We start from the raw sequence: 21034 nt of genomic DNA, 5'->3' as shown, positions 1-21034 counted from the left end.
TCAGATGGCCATGCTAGCGCATTGCTTTCGTTGTCTAGCTGAGTACTGTGCATTTTTACAAATATTTCTTTTTTTTTTCAATGAATTTTTGTCACTGTCAGGGCTTTACCACTCTGTGTCGACCTGTGTGTGTGTGTGGGGGGGAGTAAGTGGGGAGGGAGGGAGAGAGGGAAACAATAGCACTGAAGTGTCCCCCAGTGCCTAAGTCCTCCCATGTGGTATAGCAAGTGGGGGGTAAACCTGAGTCTTGCACACAGCATGGAGTGCCAGATCTGCAGATAGACGGAAGTTTAATCCAGTTCATCACTTGCTGTTACAGAGTGACAAGAAACTGCCTTAAATATGCTACATTCAGGTGAAGGCCCTCACATGCACAAGTCTCTGCCTGGAACCTGCCTTCGCTTTCTGAACACAAGAGGTTTGTTAGATACTTTACATTCACGTATTCCTTTACCAGATATTTACTGAGTGCCTGCCCTTTATTAGGGTTGTTGGAGACAGAGCAGCATATGGAAATTCTTCCCTGGTAGAGCTTACACTCTAGTTAAGGGAGCTAAGCAACAAACCAAGTTAGATGTCATATGATGAGAGCTGGAGAGACACATAAACAGGGAAAAACATAAACAACTTTACTTTTGGTGGTGTGTAGGACAAAAGCTGATTATAAGTTAGGCTATTCAGGTGGAGGCTTCATTGACAACTGCATGGCTATTTGAGGGGGAAGCTCTTTATGTCAAGGTCTGGAAAGGTTGAGAAGTACATTAGATTTGACTCAGTAAATTTATAGTGACTTGATCTTCCCAGCCTCTGATACTAGAAGGAATAAATTGCTGCTGTTTATAAGGTCTCTACTCAGTGGCATTGTATCTGCTGGGCCTCAGCACTGGACTCCAGTGTGTAGACGCACATTGCAGTGATGGAAGGAGGGAGTGAGGGAGGAGCAGCAAAAAAAAAAAAAAAAGAGTGGCCAGGGCACTGTTCCAAAAGCAGTGTTACAAGGAGAGAAGAGTGTGGTCAGATGTGTTAAATGCTGCCGATAAGCCAGGTTAGATGAGGACTGAGAATTTACCATGTGTGTCAAGTGGTGGTAAATAAAGCTTAGTGCTTAGTTAGGTCTCAGGTTATATTTCATTTCATTTCCAGGGCTACCTTTGACCACGGTTAGTCTGGATCTTGTTTCTCTTTACCAACCTCAGAGAGAGAGAGAGAGAGATGGAGACACTTTGGCACACTTTACCCTTCAAAAAGCTTCCTCCCAGGCCATACATGGTCTTTCTGTGTTGTATCAAAGAATTGAACCTGGGTCCTTGCCCAAGGTATGGTGTCAGCTATCTCCCAACCACGTGGCTGGAAAACAGCTGTGAAAAAGACAAACAAAATCTGTCACCACAGCCGTTTTTGAACGTATAGTTCAGTGGTGGTAAGCATTTTCACATTATTGTGAAACAGATTTCCAGAACTTTTTCATCTTGCAAAACTAAACTAAAACTCTTAAATAACTTCACTTTTTTCCTCTTTCCCAGCCCCTGCAACCATCACTCATTAAGTTCCTATGAGTTTGACTTCTTTTGATAACTCCTGTAAGTGGAATCATACAGCATCTATTATATTGCAACTATTTCAGAAATATTTTTGTTTTGTATAGAGACAGAAATTGAGACGCAAGGGGGAGATACAGAGGAGGGGGGAGAGAGAGAGTGAGATAGCACAGCTTCACCACTTATGAAGCTTCCCCCCTACAGATAAGGACGGGGGTGTGAACCCAGGTCCTTGCACATAGTAATGAGAACACTTTACCAGGTGTACCACCACCTGGCCCCTTTGTGCCTGTTTTATTAGCCTAACATTTTCAACATTCATTCATGTTGTGGTATGAGGTAATGTGTCTTTCCTTTGTAAGAATCAATATGCCATGGGTTCTTACACCTGTTATTATAAAATGCTCCTTAAAAGAAAGTGGGAATCCTTATTTGTCTTCTTTGATATGCAGCACATCTCTGAGCTTTAGAGGCAGAATGTATTTCACAACCACTGGAAAATACTGAATAAGAATTGGGTATGAAAATAGAATATGGAGCTGGGGAGGTGGTTCAGAAGTAGAGAGCATGCTGGGAGTGTGTGAGGTCCTGAGTAGGATTTCCACCACTGTATGAAAGCAAGGACAAATAGAAGAGTAGACACGACAGACCAGTGCTATGTGCATTCTTTCTCAGACAAGTGAAAAATAGAACTAGTATACTTCCTTTGGAGAAAGCTTGAAAGTTTTGTTGTAGAAGTGATATTTGAAGGCGGGGGAGATAGCTAGCTCAGTGATAGGCCACAGGACTGAAAAGCCTGAGGTCCCAGGTTAGATCCCCAGCACTGCATGCAGCAGAACTGAGTGGTACTGTGGTCACTCCCATTCTCTCTCATAAAAAAAGGCAAGTGTATTTTTTTTAAGAGATGACACTAGCTTATTTTGAAGAATGTTTTAGTCTAATTGGACTGTTAGAACACAGTGTCATTGAGTAGATGTCTTAAAAACAGCAACATTATTTTCCTTCTAATATTAGAGTCTGGGGAAGTCCAAAGCCATTGACAGATTGGTATCTGGAGAGGTTGACCTTACAGGTGTTTATAGATGCTATCACCCCATGTATCAGAAGGGGCGAGTTTACCCTTTGTGTTCTCTCTTAGAAGAACAGAGCTCTTGTGACAGACATAATCACTTTCCAAGGCCCTACCTCCAAAGGGGTAACTGACATTTAATTCCTAGCAAGAAAAAAGGACTAGTAATTCACTAGGTTAAGAAAGGGCGATTTAAGCAACAGCATGGCGCTATGCATAGTTTTCTGACAGTGTTATGTGTCAGGGACCTGAAGTTTAGTGTGGTTAGAGTAGAAGGGGTTGGGAAAGTGGTAGTGGGGGAGGGTTCTGTGCAGGTTGTGGTCAGATAGTGAAGAACCTTTTTGTGCTGGTGCAGGAGGCTTGCTCTTACCGTCTAGCCTCCTAGAGGCCGCTGGGATCTCGTGGAGGACCCGGAGCAATTGAGGAACGAGACTGCTTCTTTGGTTGTTGTTTGACCAGAACACTACTCAGCTCTGGCCTATGTTGGTATGAGGGATCGAACCTGAGACCTCTGAACTTAAGGCATGAAAGTCTTTGACATAACCACTGTGCTGTCTCCCCAGGTCGAATACTTTGGTTTGGTTTGGTTTTGGTTTTCCAAAGGAGGTCCACCTGGGCCACTGTGATGGCATTTCTGATTATCTGGGATAGCAGGTCTCAGAACATTGTAGCAGTCTAAACACACTAGTGCAGACCTCTACTCAGGCAGTGGCTGGCTAGGACAGGCAGACAATTCAGGAGCAATCTGTGACATGCACTCACGGAAGTGTGGTGACCCACTGTCCGGGTAGATGATACAAGGTTTCAGGGTTTGGAATATTAGAAGCAACTCTGAGGCAGAAGAATGTTAAATTCTTTGTGAGTACAGTCACTCTGAAGTGTCTCTGGACACCAGGGTTGAAGGGTCGGCTGGAGAGATGGCACACTCATGGGCAGCTTAAGGAGAAGTCTGTTCCTCAGGGGCCTGCTGTCTAGCTGGCCTCTGCAGGCACTGCCACCTGTCTGCACATCAGTCCTGCGAGCCAGTCACATCTCTTCATTTTTTGTTGTTGAGTAAACTGAGGTACACAGACAACTTTATTTTTTTTTAGAGATTTTTTTCTTTCTTTTTTTCTTTCTTTATTGGGGAATTAATGTTTTACATTCAACAGTAAATACAATAGTTTGTACATGCATAACAATCCCCAGTTTCCCATATAACAATACAACCCCCACTAGGTCCTCTGTCATCCTTCTTGGACCCATATTCCACAGACAACTTTAGAAGGTTGTTTGTTCAAGGTTGCGAAGTTAGGGGTAACAGTCAACATTTAGATCTGTCCTATAGAAAGACACAGTAAAGGAAGTTTCAGTAAAATGAAGAATAAAAGTTAGTGACTCATACCAGATAACCACTTTTCTAGAGCTTTAGGAAATCCAATGAATTAAGAAAGACTTGGTGGTAGAGGGTAGATAGCATAATGGTTATGCAAACAGATTCTCATGCTTGAGGCTCCAAAGTCTCTGGCTCAAGCCCCTGCACCACCATAAGCTAGAGCTGAACAGTGCTCTGGTTAAAAAAAAAAAAAGAGGGGAGGGTGCTGGGTGGTGGTGCACACTTTACCATGCTCAAGACCTGGGTTCAAGTCCCCACTCCCCACCTGTAGGAAGGAAGCTTCACAAGTGGTGAAGCAAGTACTGTAGGTATCTCTCTCCTTCGCTTTCTTTTCCTATTCTTTCTTTTCCTATTCTTTTCATATTCTCTTTGTCTTATCAAATAAAGAAAATAAAGGGCAGTGGATTGTCATGTAGGCACTGAGCCCCTGCGATAACTCTAGTGACAGTAATAAGAAGGAGAAGAAGAAAAAGAAGAAATACTTGAGGTGGGCATGGGGGTTGGCAGAGGATGAGCTCACCTGGTAGGGTGCCCATCTGCATCTGAGTCCCAGCACCACCAGGGAGTGCCAGGACACTAGGGGCAGCTCTGGTTTCTTCTATTTAAATGAAAAAGCAGTCCTTGAGCAGTGAAATCAGGCATCATGAGACCTAGCCTAGTGAAACAGAAAGAAGGGAGGGAGGGAAAGGAACAGGCCTAGTTTTTTGGTTTTTTTGTTTTGTTTTGTTTGTTTGTTTAGGAGAAAAATTTAAAATGGTAATCTGTTGTTAAAATTTTCGGCGGCTCTAGCTGGGCGGGCTAGCTTCACGGGTGGGTAATAGAGACGACCGGACACACGGCTGGTCAGGGAAGCTGTATTTCTTTATTCAGGAACAACGACTCATAAACTAAGACAAACTAATCACCAAACAGAACTCTGCTGTCTCTTTGCGCGGCGCAAGCACTCTCTCTTACTCTGCAGCTCTGGAACTCTCTCTTACTCTCGAACTCTCCAACTCTGGAACTCAGGAACCCTCTCTCGGGGTTCCTAGGGGCGGGGCCAAGCGGGCCTGCGAAACTAACTGGACTGATCCAATTCTCTTGGCGGGGGAGAACTAGAACCCAATGTAAAGCATACAACAATTCCCCCTTTTCTTTTTAACTAAATGACTACAGTATCAAGGGTGTGGGGTGAACAGAAACATATATCATACAGGCATTTTTAAAAAAGAAACTGGCACAAACATGGAGAAACATGTAAGCAAGTAACATGGCAACAACGTCTTTTAACCTTTTGTTACACCCATTCAAGATGGAGTCAGGAAAGGAAACCTCAGGCATAAGAATAATTAGCATAGCCATTGTGCGATCTACCATTTCTAATAGAGAAGGTAATGGAGAGTTTTACACATCAACAAGTCTATTTAACCTTTTGTTTAGCCCAACTTAGTTAAAATATATTGATTGTTAACTAATTTTTACCTCAGACTTTAAATGTAAGTTAATTTTATCTTTATGAGAATTACGTTGAAAACCTTTTTCATTTAACTTTGACTAGTAAGAATTTAGCCTTAAAGTTACTGTTTACCAAACTTTAAACATACACATAAACATGGTCATTAATACACAAGGAGAGAAACCTTTGTTACGAAGACATGTCATTTTAAACACGAATTTAAATCTGTACTGTCTTAGTTGTTGGGGGGGGGTGTTCACCATACGGAGGTGGCTTCCCGCGCAGCTTCACTTCAAGGAATTGCACGTTGCAATCTCTGCACAAATCTCTGCGTACTCCAGCTTGTCTGCCTTCAGACCGGACCGGTGGCTGGAGATCTCATGTGCCCAGTTTCGGCAGGGAGCCTGGGGGTCCGGGAGGTCCGGGATCGTTCCAGAATTCATAGCAAGAGGGTGGGCAGGCCAGCATTGTAGAAGGCGTGGGCCTAGGTGCCCGGGGGTGGCGGCCATGATAGGCCGCCGTGGCCCTGCCCCATGGCCCTGCCATGTCTCCTGCTCTGTTCACAGTGGCCGAGCAGCGTGGAGGGATCACGCGTCCAGTGCCCTGCGCCACGCGGTGGAGAGCCGGCTCCTGTGGGCTGGCACTGGACTCCTGCCTGGTGGCATCGGGCTCTTGCGTGTTGGCATCGGGCTCTAGTGTGTTGGCATCAGGCTCCTGCGTGTTGGCGTCGGGCTCCAGTGAGGTGGCATCAGGCTCTTGTGTGGTGGCATCAGCCTCCTGCAGGCTGCCGGGCTGCGGGCGCGGTGCGCGGGGTTGTCTGGGCGCAGCCGGCTGGCTGGCTGTTTAACCAGGTGGAAACAGCAGCTCTGCGCCTCGCCTCCCGCCCGCTGGCTATTCCCGCTGGCTGTTCTGAGTTCGCCCGAGCGAGTGGGAACCACAGAGTGGTCCATAGATAAATGTTCCAGAAACAGCAAAACAGTCTTGTGAAGAAAGAACAGAGGCCTTTGGAGATCTCTTCACAAGCAGAAGAGAAGGCCATAGTGCATAGGTAGCCAAGTTGTCTTTACTTATCTGAGAGATGCGCAGGTCAGGTCCACTTGGGCACCATTTGTTGTTAAAATTTTCGGCGGTTTCGGCGGCTCTAGCTGGGCGGGCTAGCTTCACGGGCGGGTAACAGAGACGACCAGACACACGGCTGGTCAGGGAAGCTGTATTTCTTTATTCAGGAACAACGACTCATAAACTAAGACAAACTAATCACCAAACAGAACTCTGCTGTCTCTTTGCGCAGCGCAAGCACTCTCTCTTACTCTGCAACTCTGGAACTCTCTCTTACTCTTGAACTCTCCAACTCTGGAACTCAGGAACCCTCTCTCGGGGTTCCTAGGGGCGGGGCCAAGCGGGCCTGCGAAACTAACTGGACTGATCCAATTCTCCTGGCGGGGGAGAACTACAACCCAATGTAAAGCATACAACAGTAATCCTCTCTTGCCTTCCCAAATCTTAGTTTAGGGTATATTGCATGACTTGTTGTTTTTAATTTTTTTAAATAATTATTTATTCCCTTTTATTGCCCTTGTTGTTTTATTGCTGTAGTTATTGTTTTACTGTTGTTGTTGGATAGAACAGAGAGAAATGGAGAGAGGAGGGGAAGGCAGAGGGGAGGAGAGAAAGACAGACACCTGCAGCTCTGCTTCACCGCCTGTGAAGGGCCTCCCCTGCAGGTGGGGGGCCGGGGACTCAAACCGGCATGACTTGTTTTTTTTGTTTTTTAAATAAAAAACCTCTTTCCCTTTACTCTGGAGGGGTTCTTAGTAAATGTGCGCTATTCTGCCAGTATTAGCAGGAAGGTCTCCAATTAAGCTTAATCTAGAGCCATGGGTTTAGAGGAATCTTGCCTTTATCTCATTCCGGAGCACACATATAGGAATTACTAGTAGCCAAGTAACTAACAAATAGGATGCGGAATGGATAAATTTGTATTACTTGAGCCTCTGTTTACCCATCTAAAAATTTGAATTATCAAGCTCGAAAAGGAATTTCAGATTCATTTCATATGGGACAGAGAGAGAATATATAAAGAGACTGATGGGAATTAAATATAATTTATATTCATACTCCACGGTGACTGGCAGACACTGCACCATTCCTGAAGCTCAGCAGGGAGGTACTCAGTAGATACATTCTTTTGCCACTCATTTTTCTGCCATCTGGATGTTTCTAAATCCAGTGTTCTCTCTCCTTCCTCCTGCCGTCTAGTAAAACGGAAGGCCCAGAGTTCAGCTACCTATTTTCTTTCTCTTGGCATCAATGATCTTTAATTCCCTACCGTTACATTTAGATGAAAGGATAAATGCTGAGTGTAACAAATTACCTTTCAGCAATATTTGACAACACTTCATAAACTGTTATTTCTATATATTGTTTAACAAATCGATGTACCACTGGTCTACAGTATTATTAAATTTTAGGAACACACACACCTCACTACACATTCTACTGAGTTCCAGTTCCATTACACCAAAGAGGCCCTCACCTCAGCCTGTGCCCTCTATGTCCTCTCCCTCTTTCCCTTCAATAATCACCGGTTTTCACAGAGTTCAAGACTCAGTTTGTTCATAATATTTATTTGCAAGTTTGTTTTAGTTATTCATGTTCCATATACGAGAAAAACCATTGCTTGTCGTTTACTTTTTATTTTCCACTTAGAAATATATAATTAGGGGCTGGGTGATAGCACAGCCAGGGGCTCGAGCCGGGATCCTTATGCCGGTCCTTATGCCGGTCCATCATGTGCGGTTAACCCGCTGTGCTACAGCCCGACCCCCTTTTTTTGAGTCATTGTACAGACAGAAACTTATCTCTAAGAGGTGGTAACTACTGAAATAAGTTTTGTTTCTTTAAAAAAAAAAAGCCTTACGTTTTCAATTCTATTCTTTTGGAATTCAAGAGCAATGTATTTATCTTTTCAAAATTTCAGTGAAGGTGGTTATCTAAATAGATATTAGATTCTATCAGAAAATGTAGAGCTTTATGTAATGATTTTTTTAAGGCTCATTTGGATTTAGTAAATGACATTGTTTGGTGTACTTAGCCTCATTAAATATTGCTAAGATTTAGGCTGGTGCATCTGCATCTGTCAAACAGATAAGTTCCTGGATATGAGAAATGGCATAAACATGTATAATTATAAATATAGAAGCTATAATTCAATGAAATGTTTATTTACTTTTTTCAAAATAGTCTACATGTTAAATCTAAGCATTTTTCCTAAATTTTGCAAGTAGATCTATGCTGTGTAGTAAAAATATTTATTAGTCCTATGAAAGTTTTCATGGCCAGCAGTGAAAAGCACTGAAGTTACCCCTTTAAGTTAGTAGCCCTTCCTCTGCACCACGTCTGTACAGAGGAATTTGAGGTTCCTCGCATGCTATGACCCTGTTAAGTATGAGAGTTGCTGAGTCCTGGTTTATCTTCTCATTTGTATTTATGGATGCCAGGAAGAGTGTTTATTTCGGAAACTGCCTCAGTTATCCAACAAAGTTAATTAATTTTTGGTTGTACTCCTGTACCAGCCAATCCAGAAATCGTAACTTAGCATATTAATTCATTTACTATTTTCTTTTTACTTTTTCATATTGCCTGGACTTCATCACTCACAGATGTGTGTGTGGGCGGGGGGGGGGGGGTGGCGGCGGCGGTGGTAGTGGTGGGCGGGGGGCTTATGCATTCAGGTGTATGATCTCTAAGAACCCCCAAACATCAAGTTACGTCCATCAGTATTAAATTGATAGAAGAGACCTTCATACTTCTCTCTCCCAGCCCCATCACCCCCAAACAAAACACTTTAAAGGAAAGAGAAAGGAGCTACAGGGGCCACCTGTAGGGTGGGAAGGGGAAGTTTGATGAGTGGTCAGACAGGGCTGCAGGTGTCCCTTTTCCTCTCTCCCAATTTCCCCCTCTCTTTTCTTAATTTTTAAAAATATCTTTATTTTTTGGTTAGAGACAGCCAGAAATCGCAAGCAAGGGGAGAGATATAGAGAGACAACGAGGCACTTGCAGCACTGCCTCACCACTCAGAAAGCTTCCTTCCTACAGGTGGAGACTGGGTGCTTGAACCCCTCTCAGTCTTCCTGCCTTTATCCAAAATAAATGAGAAAATGTAAAATATATATATAGACACACACATATGTATATACACGCACGCACACACACATGTGTAAATAATGAAAGAGGAAAGAAACAACAGAAGGACAGGCCATACAAGCCCCCAGCCCCTGAAGGCGAAGCATGTTCTAAAGAGCAGCTGAATGGAAAAAGGGGTCCAGAGGAGCCAAGAGACCCTGAGCTCCAAAGAGCTGTTTGTAAATTCTTGTCCGCCTTACTAGTGACAGGCTGTGTACCTCTAACAAATGCTAAATGTATGTAAACATTGTAAAGTATCTTTACAATTTTAAGTACTTTTGGGAGTCGGGCGGTAGCGCAGCAGGTTAAACTGAGGTGTAGCAAAGTGCAAGGACTGGCATAAGGATCCTGGTTCGAGCCCCTGACTCCCCACCTGCAGGGGAGCCACTTCACAAGTGGTCAAACAGGTCTGCAGGTGACTCTTTCTCTCCCCCTGTCCTATCAGCTAACAACAACGGCATAATAATAACTACAACAATAAAATAAGGGCAACAAAAGGGAATAAATATTTTTTAAAATTTCAGTACTTTTATTTTGGCTTTTTATTTGATCTGGCTTATGGCAGTGCTGGAAATTTAACCTGGGCCCTGGCAGACTTAGGCACAAAAGTCTTTCTGCATTACTGCTAGGCTATCTCCTTGCCCCCCAAATTAAGTGCTTTTAAATTTAAGTAAGATTGATGGCTTGCCATAATTAAAAATAAAGGCATTGCGGGGCGGGTGGTGGTGCACCTGGTTGAGTGCGTATGTTACAGTGCACAAGGACATGGGTTCAAACTCCCAGCCCCCACCTGCTGGAGGAAAGCTTTCTGAGTGGTGAAGCAATGTTGTAGTTGTCTTTCTGTCTCCTTCCCTCTCTATCATGCCCCTTCACTCTTCATTTTCTGGCTGTCTCTATCCAGTAAATAAAGATAATAAAATAAAATTTTTTTTTAAAGGAAGGAAGGCATAGCCTCAAGTGGTCAAAAAGGCTTAGGACATTAAATTGTTTTGCTACTTTATATATTTGAAAGAAAATGTAACAGTGGTTTTGAAATACTGTATTCCTCAACCTCTGTCTGGAATACTGTTTCCTTTCAACTTCTTCAGCTTTGTATGCTTTCATTCCCCATGTGCATGTACACACAATTCCTTAGGCTGTTTTGCGTTGCTTCTTCTCTATTTCACATTGTCCTGCTTATTAAAGACAAGACCTGTGTCTTTATCTTTGTTCCCAGTAAGTTTTTGATAAATATATTTAAAGTTATTAATTTTTTTTTTCCTGCCATGGCATCATGCTTGTTCAATTCCAACCCTCCTGTGAAGTCTTTCTCCACCTCCCCCCCCTATAGTATAGAGAATAAACAGCACGCCAGCACTGTACCACTTTCAGAGCTTCCCCTTTGTATGGTGCTCCCTTGTGCTGGGCGGGACACAAACTCGGCTCCTCACACATGGCAAAGTGTACACTGGGTGAGCTGCCTTCCGCCCCTACAGCCACACACTCCAGTGGTTACTTGGATATCATTTGGATTTGGATTACAGTTAGGGTTCTTATGAAAAGTCCCAAACGTTATGTCTGTTGAGATCTGTTTTGCAATAGGACAGTTCCAAGTTGCCTTGTGTTCTCTTGCTCAATTTGTTATTCTTGCCAAGAACGAGCTCTGCTAAAAATGATGACTCAGAACATTAAGCCAACTTAAATATGGGCGCAAGTCACTCTTTCTTCATCTCTTGTGATTCCGTCTTTTTGTGTTGATTGCGACCTCCTCAAAATGTAGTGGTTCTTTGTATTATTTGTTAAGTGTAGTGCACATCATCTCTGTTCCCTTCTTTTTGAAGGGTAAGAATGTTCACTGTTGAGGCAGCTAGAGAATTTTCACTTATTTACTCGTAGATACATTATTTTCTTAATGCTTTTAAAAAATATATCTGGAGATCCTATGTTTAATTTTCAGTTCAGGTTAGTAGATCCATCTAACTTAAATTCTTAGGTATATTAACATGTTCTTTTAGGTTTAGTGACAATGATCATTGAATTCATTATTGTTGGCCAACTTTTCCACAGCTTTACTGAGATATGACTCACCGTACGATTTTCTCTATTCAAGTATGCATGCATAGAAATGTAGAGTCATCACACTTCTTTAATTTTAGATTTTATCACCTCAGAAATAAACTGGAGTCATTTATTTATAGTCACTCTACTTTTTTTTTTTTTCTCCTTCTTCTGCCTTTCATTCTCTGGCAACCACTAATCCACTTTTTGTTTGTCTTTTCTACGCAGCTCACAAAATAGAATGATTGTATGTGACCTTTTGTGACTGGCTTCTTTCGCTTGAACATGGCTTCGAAGTTCATTATGTCATAGTACCTACCAGTTCTTTGTTGATTTTTAGGACTAAAAATATTCGTTTGACACATGGATTTACCACATTTTTATTCATGAGTTTTCATTTGGCTTGTTACCACTTACTGACTTACCGACATTACTACTATATACAAGTTTTTGTGCAGACAGTGGTTTCATTTCTCTTGGGTTTATCTTGGGCATATTACTGAGTAGAATTTCTGTATCTTGTGGTAAATATGATTAGCCTTTGAGGAGTTGCCAATCTGCCTTGCAGAGTGCCTGCATTTTATAATCTAAGGATCTATATATGAAAATTACCAATCAGCATGATAAGTGATGGAAAATATGGCAGTTATAATATTGGACAGTTGAAATCCCATTTGCATGAAATGTTTTTTTTTTTTCCATTTAACCATATATATTAAATACCAGTGCTTTGGTTAGGTTCCAAGTTTCAGAGTTACAGAACAGGTCAAAACCAGACAGTTCTGATCCATATGGAGCCTGGATATTGGGGGTAAACATATCATAAAAAATAATCTCCGTGAGTAGTGCTATGGTGAAGATCTGGATGGTAGAATATATACTAATTTTGGTGTGGTTCTGGGGGAGCTTTTTGGAAAGGTAAGGATATGGAAGTGTTACATAGGTTAAAGAGGATGGAAAGCAGTGAGCTCAGGAATAGTGGCATCTCTGTGGAGATAGATAGACTTGAGAGACATTTAGGAGGTCTAGACACTGGTCTTGGGGTAGACTTGGTAAAAACAGGGTTGCAACAATGAGTTTTTGGTTTCTCTGTGCTGCTAAATGTATTGGTGTATTTTGCACTACATGGAGAATACTGGGGAGAACAAGAACCTAGCATAGCGCTCTGAGGATCACCAGTGGTTAGTAGCTAAGAATGTATTGGAGTAGACAGAATAGGAATAGATAAGACCTGTGGATAAAGAATGGGAAAGTGTATTGTCCTGGGAGGTAAGAGAAGTGAATCAAGCATTTTAGAAGAGGCAGTAGGCTAAAGATGAAATGCTCTTGAGAGGGAAGATAATGACTGAATATGCTCATTGGATTTAATGCTAGAGGGTTCAGTGGTGGCCTTACCAGCAGGCACTTTGGGAAGAGTAGAGACTGCAGTGAGTCAGTAGTGAGGAGGGAGAGTCTACCAGTACAGAAAAGTCACTGAAGAAACTTACCTCTTCAGTGATAAAATGAGGGGAGAGAGGAAGGGAGGGTGGCTGCAGATAAAAGGTTTGACAGTTTCTAGAAGGAAAAAAAAAGTTCATTTTGAAGGAAGAGGTCACCTGAGAAAAAGCAGTAGGTTTACCATATGATAAAAGCGTATTGGATATATAGTCTTGGTGAAAGATGTAATTATAATGAAAAATGTGGAATCCATGCTATTCATAGCTGTCGATAAAGTATTGGGTTATTGAAAAAGTTATGTATTTTTATATGTAAAAATGTGTCATGACTTTTCCATCAATCAATTATCTTACTTTATTAAATTAAATGTGTTAGGGTCATGAGGTAGCTCACCCAGTAGAGTACATGCCTTGCTGTGTGTGAGACCTTAGATTTGAGCTCCAGTGCCACATGAGAACACTATGGATGGTGGAGCATCTACCTCTCTCTAAATTTAGAGTAGTTACTAATTAATTTTCCTTTTCTTTCTTCCTCTTTCTTTTTTTCCTTTCCTCCCTCCCTCCCTCCTATCCTCCCTCCTTCTCTCCCTTCCCTCCCTCTTTACTTCTTGCCTTCCATCTTTTTTTTCTTTCTCCATAATCCTTTTTTGCCAGAAGAATGATGAAAATGGGAACTGCTCAGGAGAAGGAATTGAATTCCCTACAACAAATCTATATGAACTGGAAAGCCGTGTCTTGACTGATCACTGGTCTATCCCTTATAAGCGAGAAGAATCACTAGGCAAATGCCTATTGGCATCTACCTACCTAGCAAGACTTGGTAAGTGTTCAGGCCTCATCAGGACACAAGAGGAGACTTTTGATATGAGTCCTGACTTTAATCTTACTTCTTGTCACTGCCTATCTGTATCATCTCAGATCATGTACTTTTTAGTCTGGTTTAGCTCCTGTGGGATAAAAGCTGTAAATGAAATCAGCTATTTTTATCTAGCTTCAGGAGAATGTAAGATTCTTTAAAATATAGTTGGAAAACTTTATAGAAATTGAAATGAACTTTTTCCATAGAAATTTGGAGCACTTTTAAATTAAGACTCAACTCAGTAACATAAGCTTTCCTCAAGAAAAGAAAGTAATATTTATTTTACCAACATTTAAGGCTTATTAAATACTTGGCACTGTCTTATGTACTTTACAGCTATTAACTTAATAGAGTAATAAAAAAATCTCACAAGGTTGAAAGAATGGGTGTTAATATAATCTTAATAGGCTTCTGTGGTGTATTTGTAACTGGCCTCTCAGCAGCAGCAGTTACTGAGTGCCTGTTACGATCTAGGTTCTTCAATAGACAGTGGAGCTGAGAGAAAGAAAATGTGTCCAACAGTATCCCTAATGGGAAATATTTTTACTGATTTTAAAAGAATATTCGAGATTGAAAGTTTACATTGGGCTTGTTAATTTATTTAGCAAGTATTTTTCACTCATTATGTCCAGGTATAGTTCTGCTCGGGTTATTACAGAATTCATCACTTTGCTTTGGGAAGGAGAGTGGTTTGGGCATTTATTAGAAATATTTGTTTTTATAGAAAAAATATTTGTGTTTATAGAAAAAAAAAGACTAGTAAATAGTTGCCTGTTGATCTTTAATTAGCCATTTAATGAGAGCATTTGGAGTTACTCTGACATGGACGTACCATTCCAGCTATAATTAATATTTGTTATACTATTAACAAATGTGTATGAATAATTAGTGACTATTAATACATGTACTGTGCAGTCAACAAACTAATACTGTGTTGACTCAGCCTGTTCCTCCATCAGAATGCATATAATTTTTACTTTTAATCATCCCTTTACAAATCAGGGTTTTATTATAAGTAGTTCCGTGTGTGGTTTTGGAATAGCATATATGATTTCAACAAACTACTTAAAATCTAAATATGCCATGTTCTTTTATTTATTTTACTAAGGTCTTTCTGAGTCTGATGAGAATTGTAAAAGATTTATGGATAGATGTATGCCTGAAGCATTTAAGAAGGTAAGAATTGATTTTTGGCTTGATTTTTGTTGTTTTGGTAAAGGTGAGAGCAGGCTTTTCCTTTTAGAATTGGTTTTTCATGTAGGAGATCAGTTTCTGAATCTTGTTCAATTGAGGAATTCTGCATAAGTACCGCACACTAACCGATTGCATCACTGGAGCTCTCTCAGTTGAGGAATTCTATAATATGAAAAAGTAGCTCTGTGAGTTTGGGGCTTATAAATGGTTAACTTCTTTGATATTTTGATACTTGCTTGCGCAAGTCTTTGGCCAGCTACCACTTTTATATCCTTTTATTTAATTGCCAAAGAATAGGTGAAGACATAATTCTGCCATATGCTAGAAATTTTGTATCTTACTAAGCTAAGGATTGTGACACTGAAAGTACAAACTATTTAATACTCTTATTTTTTTTCTTTCTTTTTTTTTCTGTTGAGACAGAAGCAGGTGTTTTCAAGTAGATGGTTTGACTGGACTGGATATTCTCACTGGCAGCACGATCTGCACATAGCAGCCACTCTGTCAGAGCTAGAGTGATTTTCCTGTTCCCTTTCTGCTCATATCTCTTGTAAAGCAATTTTTCCCAACAGTGAGACTAGAAGATCACAGGCCGTGTGTTTCTGAAGGCCATCTAGCTCAGCATGACCTCCTTTTAGGACATGAGTTCATAGACACTGCTGCTGCCCCTTGTGGATAGTTAGCACCTCACTCAGAGAAAGCTTAGTTAAGTCTCTGTGGAATGAGTCCCCCGCTGTCCTGTGCTTCTGGGTTTTGACTCCCATTTGTGTTCATCTGCAAACAAATCACTGGCAGCACAGATGGATAGTTTGTATTTATCCTAAAGCCCAGTGAAGTACACTGTTCCTTTTCAAACTGTTGTTTCCTGTCTGCCCCTTGACAGACAGAATCACCCTTAATTGAACCATACAAGATAATACAGTTAATTTTAGGAACAGAAATAGCTTCATCTTGAAAAAAGGTGGAGATCTTTTTCCGTTGTTTGGCACTTGGACTATACAAAATCAAGAGTTTCTTTCAATTTGGATAAATTCATCTATCAGTTTATAATTTTATGCTAAAAATAGTAATTTATTAGCTTGCAGAAAAATCAGTTTTAGGGTTACTGACACTTTGAGTAAATAATGCCCCTAGCTGACATTTAGAAAATTGGGGGGGACCCACACATATTATAATGCACAAGGACCTGGTTTCAAGCCCCCAGTCCTCACTTGCCGGGGAAAAGCTTCATGAGTGGTGAGGTAGGGCTGCAGGTCTCTCTCTGTCTCTCTCCCTCTCTATATCCTCCTTCCTCTCAATTTCTGGCTGTCCTATAAAATAAAGATAATAAAAATTTTATAAAGGGAAAAATCTGTGGGGCTAGGTGATGACGCACCTAGTTGAGCTCACATGTTATAATGCACAACAACCCGGGTTCAAGCCTGGGTCCCCACCTGCAGAGGGAAAGCATTGCAAGTGGTGAAGCAGTGCTACAAGTGTCTCTGCGTCTCTCTCCCTCTCTGTTTCCCCCTTCTCTCTAGATTTCTGGCTGTCTCTATACAGCAAAATAATAATAATAATAATAATAATTAAACATTTTTTTTTAAAAAAGAAAAAAATCTGGCACTGAGATTTCCCCCCTGCCACTCAAGAAGTTTGGGCTAGTAGTGAAGAGCTCACAATGTGGCCACGATAAAGCTTTATTAAGTGAGATTCTTTGATTTCTTATTACCTCTTCTGGCAATTGTTACTGAACTAGACTTTCCTGGGAACTAGACAATTGAGGATTAAGAAGATGAAGTGAGGTTGATTTCAGTACCTTTTCCCGTTTTTTTTTTTTTTTTTATAAATCTAAGAGTATAAGACGTACCATTGTTTTATACTTAATGTTTAAGAAAAGTAGCTGCAAAATTGTTAAAATGCCTTCTCACTTAAGAATTATACATATTTTTGGGAGTCGGGCGGTAGCATAGTGCGTTAAATGCAAAGCCCAAGGACCAGAGTAAGGATTCCTGTTCGAGCCCCCGGCTCCCCACCTGCAGGGAAGTTGCTTCACAAGCGGTGAAGCAGGTCTGCAGGTGTCTGTCTTTCTCCCCCTCCGTTTCTCTGTGTCCTATCCAACAACAACTACAACAATAAAACAACAAGGGCAATAAAAGGGAATAAATAAATATTTTAAAAAATTGAAAAAGAATCATACATATTTTTAAAGATTTATTCATGAGAGAGGAGGGAAAGAAGGAAACAGCATCATTCTGGTGCATGTGATGCTAGGGATTAAATTTGGGAATCCAGTGTTTTATCCACTGTGCCACCTCCCTGGCACCCATAGAGATATCAGTACATTAGATTTGACTTTGTATTTTTGAAAAGCGAGTATTACTTTTATGCGCACCAAAAACAGAATACATTGACAAATTATCTTTTTTTTTAAAAATCTGATTCATTGGTGACAAGATGCAATCCTGATTCTGAGATGCAATGAAATATAACATCTATTTCTTAGATTCCAGAAATACTAACCAGTAGTGGTGGCAATGATATATGAATAATACCTTACTTTTGTAAAATGCTCTTACGTTTGCCAGGGCTTTTGAAATGTGTTCATGTTCTTCTGATCCTTTTGACTTTTGAGGAATTATGCCTCTTTAGAAATAAAAACATTGAGTCTCTGAGAACTCAGGTAAATTTTCTTTATACCACCTGATTTCTCCAAGTGGTGACAAAGTAGAGAATCAGGTAAGCTTTTTCTTTCAAACAAAATGCTTTATGAGGTGACTGGGTGTTGATGTACCTGTTAGCATGCATTACCTGCTGAGGGGAAGCTTAAGTGTTACAGTAATACTTTCTTGACTGTTTGAGACTGAACTGGTGATGTATGCTAGACTGTAGACTGCCCTTTCTGTTTTTATAGCTCCTGACATCTAGTGCTGTTCACAAGTGGGGGACTGAGATTCATGAAGGAATCTACAACATGTTGATGCTACTCATAGAACTGGTTGCAGAGAGAATAAAGCAAGATCCAATTCCCGTTGGTCTCCTTGGTGTGCTCACAATGGTACAGTATCTCGAAAATGAAGTAATTGTTGTTTTGATTGGGGCTAAAGTGCCTCTTCTATTATCTATCCCTACTCGACTATAACTGTTACAAATTATAATTAATAATGAGCGGTGATTTTATCAAAAGGTATTAATCCTAAGGATGTTGCCCCCCCCTTTTTTAAAGGAGAGCAATTCTATGTACCTGTGTGGTGTTAATAACTTTATTAGCTGTTATAATAACTAGTTATCCCTTATCATCATGGTAAGTACTCATCACAGATTCTTCCTGATAAAGTGTTCATTCTATTTGGTGTCTGGACTTTGTCCCTGACTAACAATAGCCACACAAAAGAAGGACCATTCCTGTTTTTCCCTTTTGTCTCCATTGCCTTGTTGTTCAGCTGTCTCTGTGGCAGCCCAGGAACATCTGAGGCATTGGCATCACCTTCCTTGAACCTGACCTCTAGTCCTGTTACCTCGTTCTTTTCCCTTACAGCAAACAGTGAACAGGACGAGAGAGCATCACTTTAGCCATTTGCTCTTCTGTACCCACTAAGGAATATGTTTTGTTGAGATATTTGAAAGATTCCATTAGCGAAGGAATCCAAGGCTATATTTTTATCTTCTTTTCTAATGCTAATATGTGTTGCTATAGAAATAGATAGTAATACTGTTTCTCTGTTCTCTTTGAATCTAGGCTTTCAATCCTGATAATGAATACCATTTTAAAAACAGAATGAAAGTATCTCAGAGGAATTGGGCAGAAGTGTTTGGAGAAGGGAATATGTTTGCTATTTCACCTGTATCCACTTTCCAAAAGGTAAATGTTAATGTTCTTCCAGTAAGATATATTGAAGCATGTTTTTATCTCTGTATGTGCTGTAACCTGACAACATGGAAGGACTAGTCTATGAAAACTGGTAAATACTTTACTGCTAGTAAAAGTCCCTAACTTTTCCTTTCAGGTAGTGCACCTTTTTCCATCCTATTAATGAGCATAACAAATTGTACAGATTTGAAACTCTGTGTAGTGAAATGAGGAGTGAGTGCATGATATGAGTGCGCCCTGATTATTGGATCTTCAGAACACCAGTTTGATTGGTGTCCTAGTTTTTTAGAGATGTTTGATAGGTTAAAACATTTGAATTGACTGATTATTCCTCAAAACTAACTTTTTTTTTTTTTAATTCTAATCATTAAAGCTTTTGCTTTGGAAGGGATAAGTCACCCAACAGAACACACCTTGTTGTGTGTGAAGCCCTGTGTTTAAACCCTAGCAGCACATGAGAGCATCATGGACAGCACTGGGGCATTTCATGGATGGTGGAATGGTGCTGTGTTTCTCTTCTCTCATTTATCCCTCCCCGCTCCTTTTGCTAAAGAAAAGAATGAAAAATAGTAACTTCGTGATGGTGTCTTGCATGCATGATAATTTTAGTACCCTCCCCCTCAAAATGAAAGGAAAAAGAAAAGGGCTATACCAAAGTCAGAGCTATTATGAAAGGTTTGTTGGTGGTTAGATCTTTATTTTATTTTTATTTTTATGGCTCAAACTTTATTTCTAGTTCTTAGAAGGAGAAAAAATTATGTAATTCTAGCCTGACATTTTTTTCTGTGAGATTATTAACTATATCAGTTCACAGTCCTCTGTTTTTGATTAACACTGTCAAATTGGCTGTTGGTCTGATGCTTGTTCCTTTGTAAGAAGTCGGTCTTTTCCATAACTGTTTTCTTAGATCTTTTCTTTCTCTTTGATGTTGACACCTTGACTCTCATGCTGAATTTATGATCATTTCACTGGCTTTTATTTTCAGGTGTTGTATTTTGCTTTCTTTTTAGAGAGAGGAAGTGTGTGTGTGTGTGTGTGTGTGTGTGTGTGTGTGTGTGTGTGTTTGTGTTTGAGAGAGAAGAGACAGACAGACACCAACCAACATAGCACTGAAATCTTCTTGAATGTGGTGGGGACCTGGTTCGAACCTGGGTGACACATATTCAAAACAACACACTATCCAAGTGAGCTGTTTTGCTGGCCCAGTACTGTCCTGTCTTTTTTTTTTTTTTTTTAATCTGTGTAAATTCTGTTTGGCACTCTTTTGGACTCTGATTAGTACTTTTTTATTATGTCATTACCCTGACTCATATTTTCAAGCTCACTCTCTCCTGTCTATAGGGTCTGACTGCCAACTTTGACTGACTTGTTTTTTGTGTGTATGTGTGTGAGTAGAAACATGTTTATACATGTTTATTTTTCTTTGAACTTGGGTTTCTTGCACTTTAACCTAGTAGGATTTTTTTTTTCTTGAGACCTGATTTGTTCCTCCAAAAAAGATTTACTTTTAATACTTCCAGGTGCCTGAGAGCACTACTATCAAGGGCCTCAAATTCTCAGCTTCAGATTTTTCAAATTAGTATGTCTGTGAATTTGAGCAACAAAACCTCCTAATAGCCTTTCTCTCCCTGGTTACAAATTCTTGGAAAATGCTTTTTCTCCCCTCTATCCACTTCCAGATTCAAGGTAGGCAGGCCCTCCGTATCTTACCTTTTTGCTGCTAAATTTATTTCAGTTCACCATACCCTGGGAATGTAATCCTTTGGGTGCCAGTTTTATGTGACAGTCTTATCTTAGTATATGCCCCCACGTACCCCCACACACACCCTTTGTGTCTTATTTCTTTGGGACTCTTAAGGCTATGGAAATACCAGTTAGGTCACCGGACTTCTGCCAGTATCTACTGAGTAAGAGTTGGCTTCTGAGTCTGCTTACCTGACAGGATTTATGTTCTGCTTTTGTTTTAAACTTCTGAGCACTTTGTTGCCAACTCAGTCTATGTTTAAAAATGGCTTCATATTTCCATCCAGTAGTGTCGGGTTAGTGTTTTTTCAGT

At 40.5% G+C, this 21034-nt stretch overlaps 1 protein-coding gene across 2 annotated transcripts in view; it reads left to right on the top strand.

The window, feature by feature from the left end:
• The window catches only part of USP24 (ubiquitin specific peptidase 24), a 143477-nt gene that overhangs the window by 20425 nt on the left and 102018 nt on the right, over positions 1 to 21034 (top strand). The window contains exons 2-5 of one of the 2 annotated variants that reach the window (XM_016185979.2): positions 13733 to 13895; positions 15043 to 15110; positions 18022 to 18165; positions 18847 to 18969. In XM_016185979.2, the coding sequence (XP_016041465.2) occupies positions 13733 to 13895; positions 15043 to 15110; positions 18022 to 18165; positions 18847 to 18969 (498 nt within the window). Of the gene's footprint in view, positions 1 to 13729; positions 13896 to 15042; positions 15111 to 18021; positions 18166 to 18846; positions 18970 to 21034 lie in introns of both variants that reach the window. The other variant, XM_007518026.3, reaches the window with a different exon arrangement.

The sequence above is a fragment of the Erinaceus europaeus genome, chromosome 13 (assembly GCF_950295315.1).
Source record: "Erinaceus europaeus chromosome 13, mEriEur2.1, whole genome shotgun sequence".
In the NCBI taxonomy this organism is placed as follows: domain Eukaryota; kingdom Metazoa; phylum Chordata; class Mammalia; order Eulipotyphla; family Erinaceidae; genus Erinaceus; species Erinaceus europaeus.
The sequence above is the reverse complement of the archived record's forward strand: the minus strand, read 5'-3'. Positions and strand labels throughout refer to the sequence as shown.